Source organism: Microtus oregoni, unplaced genomic scaffold, assembly GCF_018167655.1.
Source record: "Microtus oregoni isolate MIOR12 unplaced genomic scaffold, Mior012 000025F_ref0000491, whole genome shotgun sequence".
Classification (NCBI taxonomy): Eukaryota; Metazoa; Chordata; class Mammalia; order Rodentia; family Cricetidae; genus Microtus; species Microtus oregoni.
In genome coordinates this window covers 10,764,091-10,787,258 of record NW_024543084.1, presented here as the reverse complement: position 1 = coordinate 10,787,258, position 23,168 = coordinate 10,764,091, and the positions used below count along the sequence as shown (strand labels likewise).

Here is a 23,168-nt window from a genome sequence, read left to right as displayed (position 1 = left end):
GTGAGGGAGTGGGCAGAAGACCCAGATCAGGCTGAAAAGAAAAAGAAGAGTTCTCCTAGGACCCCACAGCATGGCTCCCCAAGGCTACTCTCACAGACAAAGCAGAGCAGGGCCTCAGTTAATTGAGGCACGGCAAGAGCCAAGATCCACTTCCCTTTCCCTGGCCCCTCCCATCTGGGACTCTTCTGCTAAGGCTAAGGAGCCAAGGATTCTCTCTTGGGTGAGAAGCGGGGAGGAATAAAGGCCTGGAGACAGGGTCCTGCATTAGAACCCTGCTCTTTCAGGCTCCAGAGTGAGCAGACTACAAGTTGCCTACTGTCTTTAGATCTTGCCTCAAGGCTGGATCAGTACTTAGCAAAGTCGGCTCAGCCTTGAAATAGGTGTTCCATAAACAAGCCAACAGGAAGGCGAACACCTCTGCTCCCTGGACCACAGGAGTCCTGTAGTGCTCACTGTCTTCTGGAGTACAGAAGGACTAGGAGCCCAGGTGACATCGTCCTAGCCCTTCAGGAGCCCAGAGGTAGGAGGACCCGAGGATCCAGACAGTGTGTATCCCACCTAGACCACAGGAAAACCGGTTGCAGGCAGAAGGACATCCCTAACCCTCTACACCCTGACTGTTAGCCCCATCTTGCCAGTGTCTGTGTGATGTTGATGGAGGCCAGAAGTCAACTTCAGGAGCCACCCACCTTGTTTTTTAAGACAAGATTTCTCACTGAGACTCAAGGCTCATCAATTAGGCAAGGTTGGCTGGCCAGCAAGCCCCGGGGATTTTCCTGACTGGTGGGCAGGATAGAAAGGATGAGATGTGCCACTGTGACCAGTTTTTGTGTGGTCTGCGAAGGATGCACACTGTGCTCTGCCTCTACTCAGCACGGGAATTAGAAACGTGGGCTACCATGCCCAGCATTTTTATATGGATGCTGTGACTAGAACTTGGGTCCTCATGTTTCCACAGAAGCGCTTTACCAAGTGAGCTAGCTCCACAATCCATCCCCCAACCATGGTTTTAATCAAATCACCAACTGCTCTTCTGGGAAAAGGGATGGCATCTTGAGAGACAGGGTTATAGGTCATGGGAAAGCCTTTACCATGAGGAGACCTACAGGACAGGAGCCAGAGTTGCTTGGCCTGGCACCTACCTTGTTCCCAAAGAAAGAATAAATATTTACAACTATGACCAGAAGTGACAAGTTCCTGAAACTCAGCCAGCCCTGCAAAGGCCAGCCACAGGCCAAAGAGGCCAGCCGATGGACGCCCCCTCCCTTGTGATACTAAACAGAAGCCTGGAGTCAGGATTCCAGGGCAGCCAGAACACCGGAAACAGTTTTTATCAAGTTGGCAGGAAGCAGTGAAGCTAATTAACAGAGAGATGCAAAGCTTCTCTGACCTCATGCGTCCAGAGCTACCAGTACCCTCGTGGCATTGACTCAGTGAAAACTCCCTTAAATCCTCACCCAAGGCTCAAGAAATCCCCCTGGCTTAGAGGACATCAAGACAGCTACCTGTGAATGCAGCAGCATGGTGCCCAAAGTTAGAGGATGCCTCCTTGGGTTCCCGATCTTGAAGAAAACTCTGCAAAATAAAAAGACATGGAGGAGCCGGGCGATGGTGGCGCACGCCTTTAATCCCAGCACTCGGGAGGCAGAGGCAGGCAGATCTCTGTGAGTTCGAGGCCAGCCTGGTCTACAAGAGCGAGTTCCAGGACAGGCTCCAAAGCTACAGAGAAACCCTGTCTCGAAAAACAAAAAAACAAACAAACAAAAAAAAGACAGACATGGAGGAGAAGGAGAAAGGAGACAAGACCAAGGGAGAGAGGATGACGGGAGATATAGGGACAGAGAATGAGAGATCGTGCCTCGTCATGGAGGAGAGGAGAGAGGTCCACGGAGATCTGCAACAAAACAGAGCCTGTCATCTTCACCAGAGTAATCAAATTTCCTTTTCTGCCAGCAGAGAGACCACAACCACTCCATCCAAGAGCTTTGGCAGCCCCATCTCCCAGGTGATGCCAACACCAGGACTCATGTAATCCCACCTTCTGGAAATCAGAGAGCCCGCAGCAGCTCAGAATGAAGAAGGCACCCGTGAGGGCTCCTCGGATACTGGCAGCATGAAACGTTTGGCGTGTCACCGATAGGCCAAGCTGGCTCATCCTTAGGAAAGGCAGCGGATGGCTGGACAGGAGCCCTGGTGACTAGGAGTCTGGTTAGTGTGGAATGTGACAGACTTTACTCACTGGCTGGGCGGGACATCAGGCAGTGTTTACTCTTCTAATGGATCTTCCTCCCAGGGCAGGGCTATGGGGCAGGCAGCAAGTTCTGCTAGGAACTTGCCTGGTATGATTCCCAGTGAAGAGCATTCCAACTAGGTCTTGCACTAGGAAAGCCCTCCTGCTGTGCACACCTAGCCTCCTGGCAGGGTCTGGCCTAGCAGTTCAGTCTGGACAGGAGCAAGCTCTAGATAGGACCCTTGGGTTGTGGGCTCATGTGAAGTGACAGGCCCTGGGTGGCTGGAATCGCTGACTGACCAATGCACTAAGGACACGACAGCTCTGGCTTCTTGGCCTGTCTTTCCTCTGGCACCTCCATTTCCAGGCTCTCTCTAGCTCTCCTGTCCCTTCACCCTTGGCAGAGTTTGTGCCTCTCCCTGCCCTGTACTTGCAGACACCCTGTGCCCTCACCTCATCCCCGCTGCCCTCATCTCTACTATTTTGACACTGTCCACCTGATCTGACCTGCACCTGGTGGCAGAGTCATGGGGCAGGCGAGCGGCCCCACATCTCTGCAAGCACTGCCACCAACTGCCTGGCATCCCACTGCACCTCCTGGGAATTTCTTATTCACTTGCTCAAAAACACTTTTGTCTACGCTTCACCCTGCCAGTTCCTTATTACAATTTGGGTCGTTGTGGGGAGATAATCTTAGTTGTCAGCAAGATTGGATCTGGAATAGACTAAGAGACACACCTCTGGATGAATCTGAGGGTACTTTCTGGGAAGATTAACTGAGAGAAGACCTTCCACCAGAGTGGGCAGCACTTGTGTAACGAGTATAGCAGCAGCCCTGGTGTAATGAGGTCCAAGGAAAGGGCGGAGCTGTCTTTGCCTACCAGTTTTCACTCCTTGCTCATAAGAACGTGCATCCTGCTACCACTGCAGCTGCCACCACTGTCCTTTGATGGCATCAGAATTCAGCTTCTTGGTTGTCAACTTGACTACATCTGGGATTAACTAAAACCCAAGTTGCTGGGCACTTCTGTGAGGGGTTTTAGTTAATTGGATAATTTGAAGTAGGAAGACCCTAAATCTGGGTCATATCTTCTCAAGGTAGCCTATATAAAAGACAAGAAAGAAAGAAAGAACTTTTGCTCTTTGCCTGTGTGTCCTTGCTCTCTATTCTCTAGATTCTGATGGTGTATACTGAAGACCAAGACTGATTGAGACATCCAGCCTCATGACTGAACAACTACTGTATTCTTGGAGTTCCCATTGGGAGACAGCCATTGTTGAACTGGCTGGACTACAGCCTGTAAGTCACTCTAGTAAATTCCCTTTAGATAGATATATATAGAGAGAGATGATAGATAGATGATAGAGAGATGGATAGATAGATAGATAGATAGATAGATAGATAGATAGATAGATTCATTCTCTCCATTCTATTCCTCTAGAGAGCCCTAACTAATACACTGGCTCATATCATGTAAGTCAATCTACTAAATGCCCTTTGTGATATATATTCATGCCACTCACTCTCTTCCTCTAGAGACCCCTGACTGTATTGATCTCAAATGTTTCTTGAAGGCCCATCAATTGGAGGATTGATCATAGTCTGTAGAAGCTGGTGGACCATTTCAGATATGGGACCTAGTGGGAAGAAGTTAAGTCATTGAGACTGTGGCCTTTAAAGATACTGGATGACCAGTTCTTTTCTTCCCAGCTCATGGTCTTCTGGTGGTCATGAGGCAAGCAGCCTTTCTCTGTCATATCCTTCTGTCGTGATTCTCTGACTCACTGCAGGTCTAAGCAGCTATGACTTAAACCACAGGCTAAAATTAACCTTCCCTCCTTATAAAGTTGATTACCTCAGATATTTTGCCACAGTGATAAGAACTGACTATTACTTCCCAATGATGATGACCTTTGTTTCCCCAGCTAAATCTGCAGCCTCTCTTAGCCCCTCTACGGGGAGGATATGTACCCACCTGTGCTGGGCTAGACTGGCTCTGGGTGCTTTTCTACTCTCTTGCTTTCTTGAGGTGTATTTTTTAATGAAAAAATATTTATTTCATTTTTATTTGTGTGCATATGTGTACCTGTTTGTTTGAATGTGTACCACCATGTGAGTGTAGAAGTCCAAAGGAGGTGCTGAATCCCCAGTGATGTAGGAGGGTCATCTGTCTATGTGTTACTTTCATTGGTCAATAAAGAACTGCCTTGGCCTTTTGATAGGCCAGCCCTTAGGTGGGTGGAGTAGACAGAATAGAATTCTGGAAGGAAGAAAGCAGAGTCAGGCAGACGCCATGCTTCTCCTACCCAAGACAGATGGTGGTTAGAATCTTCCCAATAAGCCACCACTTCGTGGTGGTACAAAAATTATTAGAAATGGGTTAATCAAGATGTGAGAGCTAGCCAATAAGAAGCTAGAACTAATGGTCCAGGCAGTGTTTGAGTGAATATAATTTGTGTGTTGTTATTTCGGGTATAAAGCTAGCTGTGTGGAAGCTGGGTAGGACAAAAAGCAGGCCTGCTCATTCTTTTTTTTTTTTTTAAAGACTTCTTAAGGCTAATCCTTTTTCTTATTTATTTATTTATTTATTATGTATACAACATTCCTTCTATGCCTGCCTGCATACCAGAAGAGGGCACCAGATCTCATTATAGATGGTTGTTAGCCACCATGTGGTTGCTGGGAATTGAACTCAGGACCTTTGGAAGAGCAGTCAATGCTCTTAACCTCTGAGCCATCTCTCCAGCCCCCAGGCCTGCTCATTCTTATCACTACACCCCAGTGTAGGTGCCAGGACCCAAATGTGCAAGATCAGGAAGAACTTTTGACCACTGAACCACCTCTCCAACTCCTAGGCTTTTAACTTTTGTTCTTGAATTATGTGTATGTGTGTTATCATTGTGCGGGGCTATGCATGAGTGCAGTGCAGGGAGCACTCTGAACTGATGGACCATGCCTTCAGTCCCTCTCTCTGAGGTGGTGCTCCCTCAGCACTCCTCTTTCCCACTGCATTTTGCCTCTGCCCCTCAGCTAGATCCACCCACTCATTCATCCAGGTAGCATACATTTATCTGAGCTCCTGCAAAGGCTAAGAAAGGCACTGTGCTAGACTCCAGAAAAGTGGCTATGAGCTGGGCAGAGAACCACTGTGGCTGCTTGGGGAAGAGAAGCAACAGCAAACTAATCAGATATACCCACCATCTAGTATACATAAGAGACCTTAAATAACACCTTGCATTCTATCTGACCATTTAGATTAAAGCTAGATGTCAACAACAGAGAAAATGACAGAGAGTATAAAAATTCATGGAAGCTGAGTGGCTCACCATGGAATGAAATTGGGTCAAGACAGAAATCAATAAGGAAATTTAAAAACTTTTTAGAATTGAATGAAAATGAAAACACAACATACTCAAACTCAAACCTATGGAATATAATGAAGGCAGGCCTAAGAGGCAAGCAAGTTCATAGTGCTAAGTGCCTACATAAAATAAATGGAAGTATGAAGCACAATTAATAAAACTCAGAGATGGAAACTGGGGTTCAACTTGAAGGTCAAAAAATCAAAGCAGCCAACCATTGGCTATTACCTTGATCTCAATCCGAAATGGCAAGTCTGCCTCCAGGAATCTCAGAATGAGACGGAACCTGAGAGCTGTCTCTTCTTGTTTTATAATCCTCTCTAGTTCTGGGATTAAGGGCATGTACCACTTTGCCCGGTTTCTATGGCAAACTAGTGTGGCTACTAGGATTAATGGTGTATGTCACTGCTGCCTGGTCTGTAAGGCTGGCCAGTGGGGTTGTTTTACTTTTCTGATCCTCGGGCAAGTTTTATTTATTAAAATACAAATGAAATGCCAGTATAGAGGTATCTCGTGTTTGTAACTTAGTGGCACACCTGAAAACTCTAAAAATACAAGAAGAAACAATTGCCAGGCAGTGGTGGCACACAGATTTAATCCCAGCACTCAGGAGGCAGAGGTAGGTGGATCTCTGAGTTTGAGGTCAGCTTGGTCTACAGAGTGAGTTCCAAGACAGCCAGGGCTATTCAGAATAACCCTGTCTCAAAAAAACAACCGACCAAACAAAGAAAAAAACAGAAAAGAAAAATAAGAAGAGGAAGAATTAATCAAACTCAGGTTGAAATAATCAAAATAGAAACAAACAAAAACAATACAAAGAGTCATAAAACAAAGAGTTGGTTCTTTGAGAAAACCAAGACTTTTTTGCCAAATTAACCAAAAGATGGAGAGAAGAGTCAAATTAATAAAATTAGAGATGAAAAGAGAGATAATATAACAGACATCAAGAAAATTCAGAGAACCATAAAGACATATTCTAACAAACCAGAACCCTGAAAATAATTGATGGATTTCTTGAAATATAAGACCTACCAAAGTTAAATAAAGATGAAATAAACTAAACTAGGTCTGTAACCCCTAGTTATGAAAGTACCAATCACCTGCTGATTGAATTGAAGGCCTACTCCATGAGATGGGACCCATACAGTACACTGCTAAAGTGGCCAAGCACCTGAGATCAAATACGTCATAGGCCTAGGGGGAAAACTACTACTGTTGTTCTGCCAAAGGAACATAGCAATAAAATGACTCCTAATGACACACTGCTGTATCCATAGATCAGTGCATTTCTCAGCCTCCATCAGAGACACTTCTCACAGTAGATGGGAATTAACATAGAGACCCACAATTGGCCAATGTGTAGAGAGTGAGAGACTTTGGAGCACTTACCCCTCAATGCAATTCAAAATTCTCCCCTCAAGGTTCAGGGACCTATTTGGAAGAGGAGGTGGAAAGATTATAAGAGCCAATGAATGATTCCAAGGAAACAGTCTCTTTCGGATTACAACATACAGACTCATACAAACTCACAGAGACTGTGACAGCATGCATGGGTCCTGCACAGGTTCAAGCCAGACAAAATTCCAGCACTGCGAAAGAGGAAGTGGACACAAAGTCCCACCCCTAACCAAGAAGTTATTTGCAGCCGGGCGGTGGTGGTGCACACCTTTAATCCCAGCACTCGGGAGGCAGAGGCAGGCGGATCTCTGTGAGTTCAAGACCAGCCTGGTCTACAGAGCTAGTTCCAGGACAGGTTCCAAAGCCACAGAGAAACCCTGTTTCGAAAAACCAAAAAAAAAAAAAAAGTTATTTGCAATTGATAACCTCCTGGGAAAGGTAGAATAAGTTTTCTCCAGGGAAATGTCATACTCCAGAACAGGCCCAATGTCCAGGAGTCAACACAAAATGGATTCTATGGGGCTTTCTGTGGGATTTTTGTTTTGTTTTGTTATTTGTGTTTATTTTGATTTTTGTTTTTTGTTTTAGGGAGAGATGGGTAAGGGAAGGAGAAAGAACCTGAAGTCTGCTGGGGAGTAAGATGGGGAGGGAGGATATGGAGGGAGATGGTGGATAGAAAAACAATAAATCATATTGCATAAAAAAAATAAAAAAATAGGGCCCGGCTCTGTGAGTTCGAGACCAGCCTGGTTTACAAGAGCTAGTTCCAGGACAGGCTCCAAAACCACAGAGAAACCCTGTCTCGAAAAACCAAAAAAAAAAAAAAAAAAAAAAAAATAGGGCCCGGGGGTGGTGGTGCATGCCTTTAATCCCAGCACTCAGGAGGCAGAGACAGGCGGATCTCTGTGAGTTCGAGGCCAGACTGGTCTACAAGAGCTAGTTCCAGGACAGGCTCCAAAGCCACAGAGAAACCCTGTCTTAAAAAAAGAAAGAAAGAAAATAGGGTGAAAATTGACATTGCAGGACACAGAACTCAACAAATGGGTTAAAAGCCCAATCCTAGTTCCTATACTGGAAGTATAGAGGTAGAGCGTATTTGATTAGTATGTGTAAAGCCTTGGGTTTGACAGCACCAACAGAAAAATGAAAATAAAGAAATCCTAGCTCTGCTATAGTAACTATGTGACCTTGAACAAATTAGATTTTTCTGACCTTCTATTATTCCAATCAGTAAAAGTATTAAATCAGCCATTTCTGCAGGGTGTGGTGGTACACACCTTTAATTCCAGGACTTGGGAGATAAAGGTAGGCAGATCTATTGAGTTTGATGCCAACCTGGTCTACACTGCAAGTTCCAGGCCAGCAGAGCTATATAGTAAAACTCTGTCTCAAGGGGGAAAAAAAAAAGACACCTCATGTATTGTTGAGATTGCATAAATCAAAGTATGTAAAAGCAGTCGACACACAGTAAGGGTTCAATAAATGGAAGGTTTGGTTACTACCAAGAGGTCTTAACAAGAGGGCATTCTGTATGAGAAATGAGTAATCATAAAATGTTTAAAAGAGATTGAGTTCTGAGCATATAGTACATTGAAGGGGAAAAATAACCTCTTTGATTCTAGAGCTCGAACCACCACGGATAATTGTGTAAGTGCAAAATTTGCAGCTTACAAAACTTCTCTCTCCTAGTCATTGAACTCATCTGGATGCCCTGGGTCTTTAAAGGGAGAGGGAAGCGGGCTAATCGTGTTCGGCACATGGGTCTTCACCACCGCCAAGGGGCTCCCTGACCTTTCTAAGTGGCCTGTACTTGCTGTGCATCTTTAAACACTGAAAACCAGGGAAGGAAAAACTACACGATTGTGGAAGTCTCATCTGTGTTATTGTATCGCACCATCAGGGTCAAATGTGGATTTCCGGTCATTTTAACACGGCGGTTAAGAAAAATATATGTACATTATCACAATTAAAATCTTGTTTTACCATTATTATCAGAAACAGCTGGCGCGCCTTGGTAACCCTAAGAGTGGGTAAACCGGGAAATCCTGAGTTTGCGCAGTGTGGTTGTACACAGGGCAACCAACACGAACTCCTTCCGGCCTTCCGTGGGGTGCCACATCGAGAGTGGTCCCCCAAGCCTTTTCCGGTGTCCCTGCTTCTCTTCATTCCCTCCCTCTCACGACTCCTAATCTTGGTGAAGGCCTGGGTTCCCTTCTGTCAAACTCTATGTTGTCAGTCACGGGGACGATCTCCAGGTAGGTAGCCTGTACGGTGTTAACTAGCGGACCGGTCGCCGAGTTCGCAGACGTGCGGAACCAGAGGTGCAGACTCGGTTTCCAGCAGGTCACGAAGAGAAGCGCCACCCGGGCTGCACTGTAGCGGTGCTCTTGCTTCCTGCGGTGTGCTTCTGCGGTCTGTGCTGAGTTCGAGTCTTCCCTGCGGGGTCGGGCTGCTGAGAGACGATGAAGGCGAAGGTCACCGCGCCGGTGCCCCAAGCGGGGCCTGCCGAGAAGCTCGCTCGGAAGAAAGCCAAGAAGAAGTTCAGGAAGAGGAAAGCGCAGGGAGGAAGCGGGGCTCCGGGAAGCCTCCCGCCAACTATTGCGGGCCGACCGCCAAAGGCCCCAGAGAACTTTTCTCAGAATTGGAAGGCGCTGCAAGAGGTGAGACTGGCGACAGGCCACATTCATCCCGGACTTTTGGTCGGGTAGCCACAGACCACGAAGGAGGACGGGTGATTTCAAAACGTGGAAGGGCAGTACCGCACGAACTCCCTCACGGGAACTTCGGGCTGTAGGCATGGCAGTAGTTGTGGCTGTCTGGCCTGTTGACAGTTTTAGTAGTGGCCAGTGCTTCTCCATTCTATAGAGGTTGTTCTCTGCTTCCCTCAAATTATTTTTCTCAATCACAAATCCCATATCTCGGTTGCCACCCTGCCAACGTGTTAAACTCTTTCCCAGAACTTCTGCCCAGACTGTTCTGGAACTTATGTAGCTCAGGGTTTCCCTGCACTAGTGGTAGTCCTCCTACATTGGGTAGCCTCCCAAATGCTGGATTATGGGTGTGAACCACTATACCCACCCTCATTCATAAATTCTTACTAGATGCTGTTATTGTCCTTGTTTCTTAGATGAGGAAATTGAGACACAGAACTTAAGGGGTTTGGTTTAAGAATGGTCACATAGCACATAAATAGCAGAACTGGGATACTGACCATGCTTTTTGATCTGCTGACCTCCAGCCAATCCTCGAGTGTATGCCATGGAGCTTCAGTTCATAAGAAAGAGAACCTAGAACTTCCATAACCTCCACCTGTTCCTTAGTGTGCATTTTCCTCTCTGTACACACAGGAGCAGCCAAGCCCTGTGGACAGCCCCAGCTCTATGAGCCAGGTTTTTTTTTTTTTTCCCCTCTCTCCAAAGTTAGTAAAATTAAATGCCTGGAATGCATATTTGCTATAGGGAACTTGGAGTTGGCTCTGGTTTCTACAAGAATCAAAGCCCTTCAGGTCTCTTGACGCTTAGGGGGGTGAGTAAGTAGACATCCACTGCAGTTGGATGTCATCTTGCTGGGGTCTTAGCTGGGGATTTGAAAACAGGGAAGGAATTGTTTGCCTGGATCTCTGCCCCTGCCTGGATAAGATCAAAGCTGTGGCTGTTCTCATCAACCATCTCTGGTTTGATAGGATTTTTTTTTTCTTTCCATTGCTCTCCCTTCCCTTGGGTCTTCCTCAGACCCTGAGCTGTAGCCAGCCTCCAGAGATAGTGTAAAGGAAGTGATCATTGTGTCCCAGCGTGTCGACCATGAAAGTCACTCTATGTGCAACTCCACATTAAAGAAGGGAAATGATGCTCCTGCCCCAGAATGAAATGCTCTGGGTGTTAAGCCACTCGGGTATGCATGGCCTAGAGTTTGAAATGCAGAGTGAAGAAGCAGATGCCAGATTATGCGTTGAGATAAGTCAAGGAAAAGAATCTCAATGCCAGTGACTTAGGAGTAAAAACAAGGCTTTTCCAGGGGCTGGAGAGATGGCTCAGCAATCAAGAATGTGCGTGCTCTTCCAGCGGACCCTGGTTTAATTCCTGGCACCCATGTGGTGACTCACAACTGTCTAACTCTAGTTGCAGGGGATCCAGTGTCCTCTTCTGTCCTCTGTGGGCACCAGGCATGCATGTGGTGCACAGACATATATGCAAGCAAAACACCCATACATATAAAAATAAAATAAAGGGTTTTCCCAATAATTTTCTATTGGTGATGGTGACAGGAATTGTGTGTGGATGGTAGCTACATGTTTGTGTATGCATTTATATACACGTTTCTTTAGTCTGTGCTTTGTCAGTTCAGAATTTAAATGTGGCATATATTTAATTTTGATCCCATTAGCTGCTGAAACAAAAGTCACAGGTCCCAGAAAAACCTCTTGTCTCTCAGAACGATGACAAAATGCATTCCCAGATAATCCAGCAGAACAAAAAAGAGACCTCAGAAAAGTCAAAGGCAGACAGGAAGAGAACAGAAAAAGACCAGACCACTAGGGGTTCTGTTACGTCTACATCTAAGAAGGACAGAAAGATACTAGTACCTCCCACAAATACCTCTACAACAGAACAGAAGAAAGGAGCCAAGAAGAGGACATATAGTGACATCTCTTCTCATCAAGGGGACACCAAGCATAAGCGGAAAGCTAAGGAGGCAGCTGTTGTCTTGAATCAGTCCACGCCTACTGAGTGAGTATCAGCTCTGCTTTGGTGACTGGTATGTCCTTTGCTATTGGGCCACAGATACAGATGGTCCTTCATGAGCACCTAGCCTCCACGTCTTCTCCGCTGAGAAGACATGAGCACTGGTCCTGGTGCAGTCTTCCTCTTTGACCCTATGGGGTTTGTTTTGTTTACTTGTCATCTGTTTCCCCTAGAGTGTGGGTTGCTGAAGGCAGACCCTGTACAATCAGTGCTGTGTCTTTGGACCCCAGCGTAGAGCTTGGCACAAGGGAAAGGCCAGCAAAAACTTTGGCATTAATGTGTGCTGGAACCAGGAGTCCTGTGAAGCCCAGCCCTGCCTCTTGCCAGTTGATGGCTTTGGGCATGTTTCTGCATCCTTTCTTCAGTGAGGCCATCTGTATGATTAGGGGAGCTGAGGTACAGCATGTGTTAGTGTCTTTTGGCTACTTAATGAGCACTGTGGTGATACTTCTCCTCAAAGGGACGTGCTTATAAGACGGTCTGGCTCTTGCTATCTGAGCCTTTCCTTCTCTTTAGCTTAAAGAAAATCTGGGCCCTGGATTGTGGGGAAGGAAAGCATCCCCTTGGGAATCAGTATGGAGAGTATGTTTATGACAGCTTTGTCAAATCTGCTGAGACCATGACAGACTAGACTATAGGACATAGCGCTAAAGGGTATGGGTTTGGCTGCCTCTTCTGAGCCCTACAGGCAGGCTGGGTTAGGGGGACACACACGGCCTCACATGCCTGTCTCTAGAAGCACCACTCTGGGGGATTTTTCATTTTGAATTTTTATCTTGACTTGGAAGTTCTCTGGGAATAGTGTCAGGTACCTGGGCTCTTGCTGTCTAAGAGACCACATTAGGTACTTGTTTTTAGAGTCCTGCCAGCCCTCACAGTGCTGCCCCCTCACTGCCAGCTCTCCTGTTCCTCACAGCCTACCAACAGGGAGAGAGATTTCTTCAACTGGCATCCAGTGTCCTATGTCTAGTCACAGCCAGATGCTCTCATCCTTGCTTCCTTCCTAAGGCTGATAGAAGTAGGGGAGATACGGATGTTTACTTTAGCATTTGTATGGGGGGTGGTCAGGGGAGCCTAGTGAAGAAGGCAAAGAACACAAAACAAGAGGCCTGTTAGTACATTGACATCAGATAGCCATGGAACATCTAATATCGACTGTGTCTTTCTCACTCTTCCAAAATGTGGAGACAGTGCAAGGCCTTGGTCTCTGTGTCATGCAGTCCTCCTGCCTGTGTATCCTGATTGATAACACATCTATAATTTAATTAGATGTCAGTGGTCAACTCTATTGAAGTGGGTCACATTTCTGTTAATTACATTCTTTGTGTTTTATATGTAGTTTTAAGTCTTGAATAATAGATACATTTGCAGATACTAATGAACAACTGTGAGGAGTTGGAGAGCTGGCTCAGTGGTTAAGAATACTGGCTGCTCTTTCATAGGCCTGGATTCCCTCCTGGAAGTGCACAACTTTATTATATAACTCCGAGAGTTTCAGGGGATCCCGTGCCTGCCCTCTTCTGGCCATCACAGGTATTAGAGAAAGAAAGAACAGCAGTAAAAGGAAAGTGCAGCAGCGGCTCAACTGGACTAAGTGTGCTGGGGCACAGTCCTGCTAGCCCTCCCGCTCCTCACAGCCTACCAACAGGGAGAGAGATTCCTTCAACAGGCATCCAGTGCCCCATGTCTATTCACAGCCAGACACTCTCATCCTTGCCTCATAGGGAAGACATCTGGTTTGATGATGTGGATCCAGATGATATTGAAGCTGCCATAGGCCCAGAGGCAGCCATGCTGGTATGGAAGCGGCTGGGGCAGAGCAAGAGTAACATCACCCTGGAGAAGGAACAGGCCTTTAGCGGGTAAGCTGTGCTCGGTCCATGGCTGCTGGGAATGTTCTGCCTTCTGGGGCTGTAATCTCTCAGGGGAGGAGGAGCAAACACTGAGCCATGACTGCCCAGTAGGTTTTAGGGGTGCAAAATGGTGATGAATGGTCTTGGCTCACTGGCCTAGAATCCCGGTCTGTGATATTTATTACACTGGGGCCTTTGGTTCCCCTCAGCCTGACAAAAGCCTTGGCCCTGGACTGTGAGATGGTAGGCGTGGGCCCCAAGGGGGAAGAGAGCATCGCAGCCCGCGTGTCCATCGTGAACCAGTATGGGAAGTGTGTTTACGACAAGTACGTGAAGCCAACTGAGCCCGTGACAGACTACAGGACAGCAGTCAGTGGGATCCGGCCTGAGAACCTGAAGCAGGGTATGATGTCCATAGGATTTCAGTGTAGCAATGGAGATGGTAGCAGGACTTATTTCTCTCCTGCTTTCCCCTTGGTGTTCTGGAACAAGGTGTGACAGGGGTCCTGGCACTGCTTACCTCTTCCTCAGAGTAGCATACTGTGCAGATGCAAAAGGTATCTTTTCTGGCTGTTGTCTATTTGTGTCCTTGCTTCTTTGCCTCCTACCTAGGACAGTGCTCTTGAATTTCTTTCTGTTGTATAGCAGTGGGGAATAAAATGAAGTGTGTTAGGGACCAGGAGGGAAGCCATGAAGGGTGAGTAGGGCACGTGGGAGCTGGGGGACAGATCACAGGGTCTGTTTGGGAAACTCTAGTGCAGTGTTAGCAGTAAGGCCTCCAGCAGGACGTTGAGAACAGGGTGGAGATCAGAAGACTGGTTCTGAGCAGGGGTTGGATAGGGAGGGGGCTGGAAGAAGTGACCTAACATAGCAGAGACTAGGTCTGATTTATAATAGGAGAGGACATCTAGGATATTCTGAGCCTGCCTCCTAGAGAGACCTGGAGACCACTAGAGATGCAGCCTTGTGATCTCTCCCCCATTCCTCACCACACACTGCCTGTTTGCTTCTCTTGGTATCCATGACCAATAAGGTGGCTCTGTTGAACAGTAAGCTGACCAGCAGCTCTTGTGTTCTATCTCAGAAGGAGTCTGGTCCTATTAGCGCTGAACAGAGTTGAGCAGAAGTGATTTTGGTAGGAGTGGGGGCAGGGTGGTCCCCAAAGGATGTCTGCTGGGAAAGAGCAGCAGACCAGACTCGGGTTCATGCAGCCCTCCTTGCACTGTCTGTGGGAGAGATGCAGTCTGAGTCCACTTGGGAAGTCATAAGTATGAGTTGTGTTGAGTGGGAAGCATATCGTCAGGAATACCTAAGAGTCTTAAATGCTCTTAAGCTTCTCTGGGGCTTGCTAACTGCTGCCAGTCCACTAGTTGGTTTTAAGTAGAGCTTGTCCCCCACCCCCTTTTTTTTTCTTTAACTGTCCCCAGAAGTGGGAGCAGAGCACAAGGCACAGTGGGTCTCCTAGGCTTTGCACGTCCCTGGGGTCCAGCGAGACACTTGTAGGGGTCTACCTCCCATTGAAGCTCTGTGTATCATTAAGGGCCTGACCTGTTATCATCAGTCTGATCAGGGAACGGGAGGAACGTCTGTGAGAATCTAGGTGAGTTATGTGTTGTTAACCACTTCTTTGCTTGGTTTTCAGGAGAAGAGTTTGAAGTCGTGAAGAAGGAAGTGGCAGAAATATTGAAGGGCAGAATCCTGGTGGGGCACGCGTTGCACAATGATTTAAAGGTGCTGGTCTTGGGGCCATAGCTCTTGCATGTGAGCCACACACGGCCCCACATGCCTGCCTCTAGAAGCACCACTCTGGGGGATTTTTCATTTTGAATTTTTATCTTGACTTGGAAGTTCTCTGGGAATAGTGTCAGGTACCTGGGCTCTTGCTGTCTAAGAGACCACATTAGGTACTTGTTTTTAGAGTCCTGACTACACTGGTTCCAGTGCCAGAGGGCTGACAGTTCTATGAAGGGGACTCTGAGTGTCACCTGTCTGCTCTGGCAGATGGTCTGGTGTCTAGCTGTATGCCCCATGACCAGAGACAAATTTCTCTACACTGTTAGACCCCTGGAGTTCTTGTTGTTTGTCCACTTCATATCTAGGTATGGCTGTGATGCTGGAAGCCCAGCATCCTGTTCTCCCCTGGCATCTGAGGAAGACCTAGCCTGAGTTTATTACATGGGTCCCTTACGTTCACAAGCAAACTGCTGTCTGGTCCATTGGAGGAAAATGGGAGCATAGTCTACTTGGCATAAGGGATACCTCTGCGGCAGTCTGCTATGGTGGATATTTAAAGCCAGGCATCAGAACCTTACTGGGTGCCACCAACAATCACACAGTGTAAGCAGATCTTGATTAATCCTTTGGAGACAGGGATTAGGCTTAAGGGTGGCAGAGCTGAGTTTTGGGGTATTGAGAGATGGCTCCATGAGAGCAATGGGTACACACCCAGATACTTCCCTACTGCTTCTCAGCATCCCAGACTGGCAGAGCTGACCTGCTGCTACTACTCAGCTGTTCCTAGTGAGGATCCGCATGGGCACATGTTTCCTCCGTGTCATTCCAGCTAATCACCTCCCTCGACCAGCCACACATCAGCCAGTTAGGTGACTGGGCTCAGAGACCACCCAGTGCTAGGACATCTGCCCCTTTAGATGCCTGCTGGGTATGAACTGTGGTACCACTTTACTCGCTGTTTCAGGAACCTCTAGGTGGGAGTTTAGTTCCCATTCAAATGTATAGGTCTAGGCACATAGCTCAGTGGCAGGATGCATGCGGCCCTGGGTCTCATCCCGCACCAAAAAAAATAAAAATAACAAATGTTTACAATTGAAAATGAATGAAAGTTACCTGCCTGCTGATATGTTGAGTCACCTTAGAGAAGACTGTCACCAGGGACACACATGCTTCCTCTAGTGGGTTACTTTTTTGGGCTGTGTGAAGTCTCCCAGGTTGCAGGGTAAGCTGTTAACTTTCATTTTGTGCTTCCCCGTGAACAGAATCAGTTCAGATAAAGAAGGTTGCAGGTTAATTGACTTTTTTCTCAGCATCTTGATGTCAAGATTCTATTCTATTCTGTTTTTTTGGTTTTTTGTTTGTTTGTTTGTTTGTTTGTTTTTTAAACTTATTTATTTATTTATTTATTATGTATACAATATTCTGTCTGTGTGTATGCCTGCAGGCCAGAAGAGGGTACCAGACCCCATTACAAATGGTTGTGAGCCACCATGTGGTTGCTGGGAATTGAACTCAGGACCTTTGGAAGAGCAGGCAATGCTCTTAACCTCTGAGCCATCTCTCCAGCCCCTGTTTGTTTGTTTTTTGTTTTTTTTTCCACTCACCTCCACCTCCGGAGTGCTAGGATTGAAAGTGTGTACCACACCTGGCCAAGATTTTATTTTTATTAATATGGTTCTTAATATTGGGCCTCCCCTTAAGGGAGAGCGATTAATTTAAGGAGCTCTGCCTTTTTCTGAGTGTTACACCTTCTGGTTCTTTGGAAGAGGGGAAAGGGGGCTCCACTACTGCAGACTGAAATGAAGATACTTGTCATCATTTTCTTCTAGGTACTCTTCCTTGATCATCCAAAAAAGAAAATCAGGGACACCCAAAAATTCAAACCTTTCAGGAGTCAAGTAAGGGTACGTAATGAGTCTTGAACTGTGGCTGGTCCCTGGCACTGACCCCCCGTGGCTAAAGGGATTTAGTCTGTTTTGGTTTCTCATTTTAACCTTTAAGAGGGCTTGCTGCCTGAGTCTGGCAACCTGAGTTTGATCCCTGGAACTGAAGAGAACTGGCTCCACAGGTTTCCTCAGACGTGGCTCACTGGTTAAGGGCACTTGCTGCTCTTACAGAGAGCATGTGTTAAATTCTCAGAGCCCTTGTCAGGTGATTCACAGTCATCTAGAACTTCAGTTCCAGGGAACCTGACACCTCTGGCCTTTTTAGGCCCTGCACTTACATGTACATACCCACATGCATATAGACATATCTGTGTGTCACTAATAAAAATTTAAAAATTAAAAGCATTCTACCACTTGGTAGATCTCCAGCCCCCAACTCCTCCTTTATTGGCTGATAAGCAGTGTCATAAGCCATAGTGGGCTAATGGTTGCAACCCTACATGCCACAGATACTCCTGGTGGAAAGAAAACTGCAGGACTGAGGTGTGGCCATTTGCATCCTCCTTGGGCAGAGCCTGTGAAAGCAGCACATTCAGTGGTATGCACCTTCTCTCTACAGAGTGGAAGACCATCTCTGAAACAACTTTGTGAGAAAATTCTGGGGATCAGGGTCCAGCAGGCAGAACATTGTTCAGTAAGTATCATTGGGTAACAGCCCCTGACCTTAATACCTAGGTTCGTATGTATCACTTGACCATAGACACAGAAGAGAGGATCCTAGGCAGATCAGGCTCAGGAAATGTTGATTATATCTTAAATATTTATATTTAACTTGAACTCAATACAAAGAATACTCTGTAAGAATCTGAAACAAAATTCACCAGTCTAATTGAAGACTATTAGTGTACTTGCAGTATTTTACTAAATAACTGAGGTTAGGGACTTCATGGTAATGAGGCTTAGTTGATCAGAGAGATGTCAAGGAGGGAGAAGCAGCAGTTCACTCTTGGCAGAACTTACTGGTACCCCAAGAATCACCTAATGTGCTTCTAGCACCCTTTGACCTCCCGCTAGGCCCCAACACTGAAAGGTCCTGTTACCCCTGTACTGCCATGTTGATGACTTAGCTCCAGCACTTGAGCCATGGAGGAACAGAGCGTTTCCAAACCTTAACAAAGGTGCCTTAGGACTTTATGGCTCTGGGCTCTCAGTCTCAACAGTGCCCCCATACACACACCTTGGCCAATCAGTCTTTCTGGAGAGCAGGTTCCCCTGCAGTGCAGCCTCTACCTCTTTGAGCCCTTGTGCCTATCTCAGCAGCTTCCTTTCTGCCCGTATTAACAGAGTGGCTGAGTCTGAAGCACGGGAGTTAGCTTGTGCTCTGGTGTTCCAGCCATTTTTCATGATTTTCTTTCATCGCCTTACCACAGTCACCCTATGAAGTATGTGCCTCTCTTGGCCATGTAGCCTTAGTGCTGTGGCTGTCATGAAGACTCAGTAGTCATAGGGTTGCTTTTGTGGCCTCTGGCCACCATGTCTTCTCACTAGCTGGGTAGTCAACATTGCTGTGTGTCACCCAGGTCCAGGATGCCCAGGCAGCAATGAGGCTGTACATCATGGCAAAGCGGCAGTGGGAGAGCATTACAGCAGACCGGCGCCCCCCAGCCACCACCCCAAAGCCCTGCAGCGAGTACGCTTAGCACCAGCTTACTACTGCCACCTCCTCTGCATCCTTCAGTGACTCTTCAGTGGCAGTTGGGATGGGATTATGGAGGCCCATCAGATTTCTGCACAGCAGGGACTCACTCTGGTGAGCATTTTCAGAGCCATGGCTGCAGGGGTGTGACATGGGAGCTGCTGGAACTTCCTCCTCCTGGACTCTGCTACCAGGACAGAAGTCTGGGTGTAGCGTAGGTTCAGAGGAAGGAGAGATTGGAATGGATGAGTGTGCTGCAGTGTCTGTGTATGCCAACCACCTGTACCACCCTTAACACTGAGCACAGCTGCATTCAGCCGGGGCACTCAGCACCTTCTCCTAAGGAGCAAGGAGTATCGTCTCCTCTTGTGGGGAAGGGGATAAGCACTGCTGGACCTAAGGGATCCAAGGGCCTTCAGTCTGCTGCAAGCCAATCTGGCCAACATAGCAGCTGCCCAGTGAGGAATTTCTTAAAGCTACTTAGCTGTGGGTACTTTCTCCTATGTTCCTTGCTTGGCTCAGTCATCTAAAAATGCCAACATCCAATATGCTGTTCTCCACATAGTCCTTGGGTGAGACTTGGGGCACAGGTACACCTGGAGGTGTAAAATCCTACCACTCTGGTGCACTGCAAACAGAAAGGCATCTGCCTGCTGTCTTCTGGCAACAGGTCCAGAGTGAGCAATGAACTTTATGGACCTACATGACAACTCTCAGAATGGAGCTGTGAACTGAGGTGTGAACTCAGAGCACTTGTCCGCAGTGTGCAAGACCCTGGGCCCATTCCCAGCGCTGTCAAAAATAAATGGATGGATAAATGGAGTTTGTGGAAGCTTAGCTTCTTCCCATTATCTAGATGTTTCTGATACCCTGCAGTGCAGGACCATTGACACCACGGCCAGGCATGGTATGACCAGCTTAGGGCTTCTTTATTCACCAAGGAGTGCAAAATACAGTACTCTCCAGGACTAGAAGGGCAGCATTTCAGGGCCAGAAGATAGGATCTTTCTGAGGTGGGGAGGAGACCTTGGGGGCTTCCGGCTCTGAAGCAGGTTCAAGCTGCTGCTTCTAGGGATTGGAGTGTGCAGCTGCTTCCAGTGCCTGAAGTACCGTGTCAGCATAAGAAATCAGCTCCTGGGAGGAGGAAACAAGTGAACCATTTGTTCCGGGGGTGTCAGGATCCAGGAGCAATTACTTTGATGACATAGCCCCCTGACGGATGGAATCTTTGAAGTGGTCTAGCTACCCTTCCCCCTTGAGATTGGATTTAGCCCCATCACAGGAAGAGAGTAATAGAAGAGCATCATGTGGAACTCTGGGTCAGTGCCACACAAGTGTTCCAGCTTGATAGAGGTGTCACCGTGATTTACCAGGCTAGAAGTAAAACGTCCCCGGATTATCCGGACTAGGTCCTTGATACCTCCAGACTCCAGCTCTGGCAGGATCTCCTCTGCAGTGGAACAGAGAAGGTGGTGAGACTCAGGATCCCTGCCCACCAGCCAGATAAGGTCAGTTGGGTACCACTTTTGCTTGGAGTTAATGAGTGGGAAGTCACAGGGGTTTGAGACCAAGCTCTGGGACTCCTTCCCTTCCTGCCAGGGAGAGGACAAGGAAAGGGTCCTCACTGTAGGAAGCCAGGTGGGCCAACAGCATGCAGAGGTTCTCAACCACCTCAGGGTCATCATTGTAGAGATGGTAGATATCTTGGAGGAGGTAGAGGCCGCTGCTGCCCTCTTCCAGTATTGCTATTCGGAAGGCCACCAGTTCTAGGGGAGGGATGCAAGGGAGTTTGGGTTTTAATATATTCGAGTATAGCCCCTTTGCTGCTGCCCTTACTTCTCAGCCCCCTGTACCCACTGTCACTGGGAAGTAGCATGACCATGGTCATAAGGCTGTTGGGAGAGCTCTCTTTGACCAGGAATCCCAGCCTTCTGTGAAGGAAGCTCCTGAAGTCAGGGCTGACCCATGCTCTGTAAAATGCTGGAAGAGGTGCTTGTTCCACTTTGTCTCTGCAGCATAGCTTTGCACCTGTTGGCAGCGAGCCCCACGCCCAAGGGAAATACAGCACTTGTGTTCCTCTTCTCCTCAGCACGGAAGCTCTGCTGTGGCACTGTGGAGGAGGGTCTCCTGTACAGGTGGCCCTAACATTCTGCATCAGTTAACAGGGTTCAGAGGGCTGAACCCTCCCCACAGGGTGCTGTGTATAAGGATGTCAGGGATAAGTCAGGAGGAACTAAGATCCCTAACTGCTTCCTGGAGGTCCTACCAGCTTGGGAAGCCCAGTGGACTGGCTTGAGTAGAACCCATCAGGAATGAAACCAAGGAGACAGCTCTTAGAGCAAGGGAAGTGGTCGTTACAGACCAAGGGTGGGAACATCCCTACTGTTCGCTGTTGCTGACCATGGCCCATTCCTGGGCCCAGAGTTCTCTACAAAGGACAACTGCCAGTACTTAGTGTAAGAGGTGGCCTAAGCCTGGACTTGGAGACAGACCTATATGTAGGAAATCCATGCAGCTGTGGGGTATCCCATGTGTATAGGTGGGGAGGTGGTCCCAAGACACCAAAATAGAGAAGTCCCAGCGGGGTTTCCTGAAGACTGGTTTTTCCTGTTCCAGTTTGGGGTCAGCTGGTGGACATCACTGCAGGGAGCTAGCTTTGTTTGGTTTTGGTTTTGGTTTTTTGTTTAAGATTTATATATTATGTATACAATGTTTTGCCTGTATGTGTCCCTGCAGGCCAGAAGTTGGCACCAGATTTTTTTATTACAGGTGGTTGTAAGCCACCATGTGGTTGCTGGGAATTGAACTCAGGACCTTTGGAAGAACAATAAGTGCTCTTAACCGCTGAGCCATCTCTCCAGCCCCGGGAGCTAGCTTCTGTCCCACCTCCATGGTGGCAGTCTGTCTTTTCCCAGACTTACCAGACACCTTTGCAAGGCTGGCCAGGCCACGACAAACATTGTTCACCAGCAGAACTCTGCCAGGGCACAGCTGCATGCTTCTCAGGAATAGCTCTACCACCTTCTCAAACTGACTCTCCTTTATGCAGCCTACAGAGCATAAACTTTGTTGCCTTATGTGTCCAGGGTCACCCTCCCTGTTACCAAGACCTCAGGCTGCTCACCCAACAAGGACAGCATCCAGAGTACCGCACAGCCAGCTTCAGCCATTTCCACGTCCTCGGGGTGCATGGCCAGCACCGAGGTGACCGCGACTGAGAGCTTCTGCAAGGGCTCTTTGTCCAAAGTGGCAGCTAGAATGAGGACAAGGGTGGGAGACACCATGCCACGTATGAAGAGAGGTACCTGCCGCATGTGTACCCTCCATACTGCTCTCTCCCACCAACAACAGCAGAGGACAATCAAGGGGACAGATGTCCTCAGAGATGGAAACTGGGGCTTTCCAATGCCAGTGTCTACTGTAGACTCATCAGTAGAGATGAGGACTTTCTGCACTGTGGCATTAGCAGGATCTCTGCAGTTTTCTGGAGCTGCCATGGCTTGGAACCCTCTCTCCTAGAGCAAAACAGTATCTAGAAGAGGGGGAAGGACAGGCCCTGGAACCCCCATCTTAAAACAAAAACCAGGATAGGGCATCAAGTTCTGACTGACCTCTAAAACCAGGGTTGCCTACTCACTGGACAGGCATCCTCTCTTATCTCACTTGTGTCTCACTGTGCCCCTGTGCTAGGCTCTCAGAAGAGCCCCATAGGGCTGGGGTTGCCCTCCTGGGCTTAAGGGGTAAGCTAGAGAGCTGCGGTTCTCAACCTGTAGGTTGTAACAGACTGAGAACTGCTGATATAGAGGCTCTACTGTGGTGGCTCTCAACCTCCCTAATGCTGTGACCCTTTGATACAGTTCCTTGTGTTGTGGTGACCCCTAACCATAAAGTTGTTGGTGTTACAAATCATGTATATCTGTTTTCTGATGGTCTTAGACAACCTTTGTGAAAAGGTTGTTCAGCCCCCAAAGGGGTCGCAATCTACAGGTTGAAAGCCACTGCTTTAGCAGGTCTCATGCAGGGGGGCTTGTAAAGGAAGGGCCTCACCATCTATCAGGAGGGACCAGAGCAGGCTCAGGATAGCAAGGCAGATGTCCCTGTCCTCCTGGAAGTGGTCCAGGTGCTCTTGGGCAAGCAGAAACAACCCCTCCTCCTCCAGCTCTTCAGAGATCAACCCTGTGGACAACCACAAACACTTGGAGGAAAGGTATCTAAAAATCCTTTTCCCATTGGGCTGATGCAATCAATCCCTAGCCTGCCTGGCTG

At 47.7% G+C, this 23,168-nt stretch overlaps 3 protein-coding genes across 5 annotated transcripts in view; 1 reads left to right on the top strand and 2 right to left on the bottom strand.

The window, feature by feature from the left end:
- Positions 1 to 2,155, bottom strand: part of Adamts13 (ADAM metallopeptidase with thrombospondin type 1 motif 13) — a 32,948-nt gene extending 30,793 nt beyond the window's left edge. Inside the window, 2 exon segments of the mRNA XM_041674496.1 lie at positions 1,506 to 1,575; positions 2,039 to 2,155. Of these exon segments, the coding sequence (XP_041530430.1) occupies positions 1,506 to 1,575; positions 2,039 to 2,155 (187 nt within the window).
- A 7,021-nt stretch (positions 2,156 to 9,176) lies between these two features.
- Positions 9,177 to 22,918, top strand: Rexo4 (REX4 homolog, 3'-5' exonuclease). Of its 2 annotated transcripts, XR_005976359.1 has the most exons (9): positions 9,177 to 9,651; positions 11,375 to 11,718; positions 13,458 to 13,595; positions 13,796 to 13,989; positions 15,229 to 15,317; positions 17,150 to 17,224; positions 17,826 to 17,900; positions 18,787 to 19,016; positions 21,989 to 22,918. XR_005976359.1 is itself a non-coding variant. In XM_041674499.1 (8 exons), exons 1-8 carry the CDS (start codon positions 9,454 to 9,456, stop codon positions 18,904 to 18,906), a joined length of 1,233 nt encoding a protein of 410 aa, XP_041530433.1. In that variant the 5' UTR covers positions 9,178 to 9,453; the 3' UTR covers positions 18,907 to 19,808. The 2 variants fall into 2 exon arrangements, 1 of the variants encoding a protein (XP_041530433.1); XM_041674499.1 differs by lacking the exon at positions 21,989 to 22,918 and having other exon boundaries at positions 9,178 to 9,651; positions 18,787 to 19,808.
- Positions 19,963 to 23,168, bottom strand: part of Stkld1 (serine/threonine kinase like domain containing 1) — a 19,124-nt gene continuing 15,918 nt past the window's right edge. The window contains exons 14-19 of one of the 2 annotated variants that reach the window (XM_041674497.1): positions 22,950 to 23,078; positions 22,027 to 22,155; positions 21,824 to 21,952; positions 20,528 to 20,668; positions 20,273 to 20,352; positions 19,963 to 20,036 (exon numbers count right to left, since the gene is read on the bottom strand). In XM_041674497.1, the coding sequence (XP_041530431.1) occupies positions 19,971 to 20,036; positions 20,273 to 20,352; positions 20,528 to 20,668; positions 21,824 to 21,952; positions 22,027 to 22,155; positions 22,950 to 23,078 (674 nt within the window). In that variant the 3' untranslated portion in view covers positions 19,963 to 19,970. The remainder of the gene's footprint in view (positions 20,037 to 20,272; positions 20,353 to 20,527; positions 20,669 to 21,823; positions 21,953 to 22,026; positions 22,156 to 22,949; positions 23,079 to 23,168) is intronic. The other variant, XM_041674498.1, reaches the window with a different exon arrangement.

Coding starts and splice junctions, on each gene's coding strand:
- Rexo4 (XM_041674499.1), top strand. CDS start 9,454: ATGAAGGCGAAGGTCACCGCGCCGGTGCCCCAAGCGGGGCCTGCCGAG. Junction 11,719..13,457: donor AATCAGTCCACGCCTACTGA/GTGAGTATCAGC, acceptor CTTGCCTCATAG/GGAAGACATCTGGTTTGATG. Junction 13,990..15,228: donor GCCTGAGAACCTGAAGCAGG/GTATGATGTCCA, acceptor CTTGGTTTTCAG/GAGAAGAGTTTGAAGTCGTG.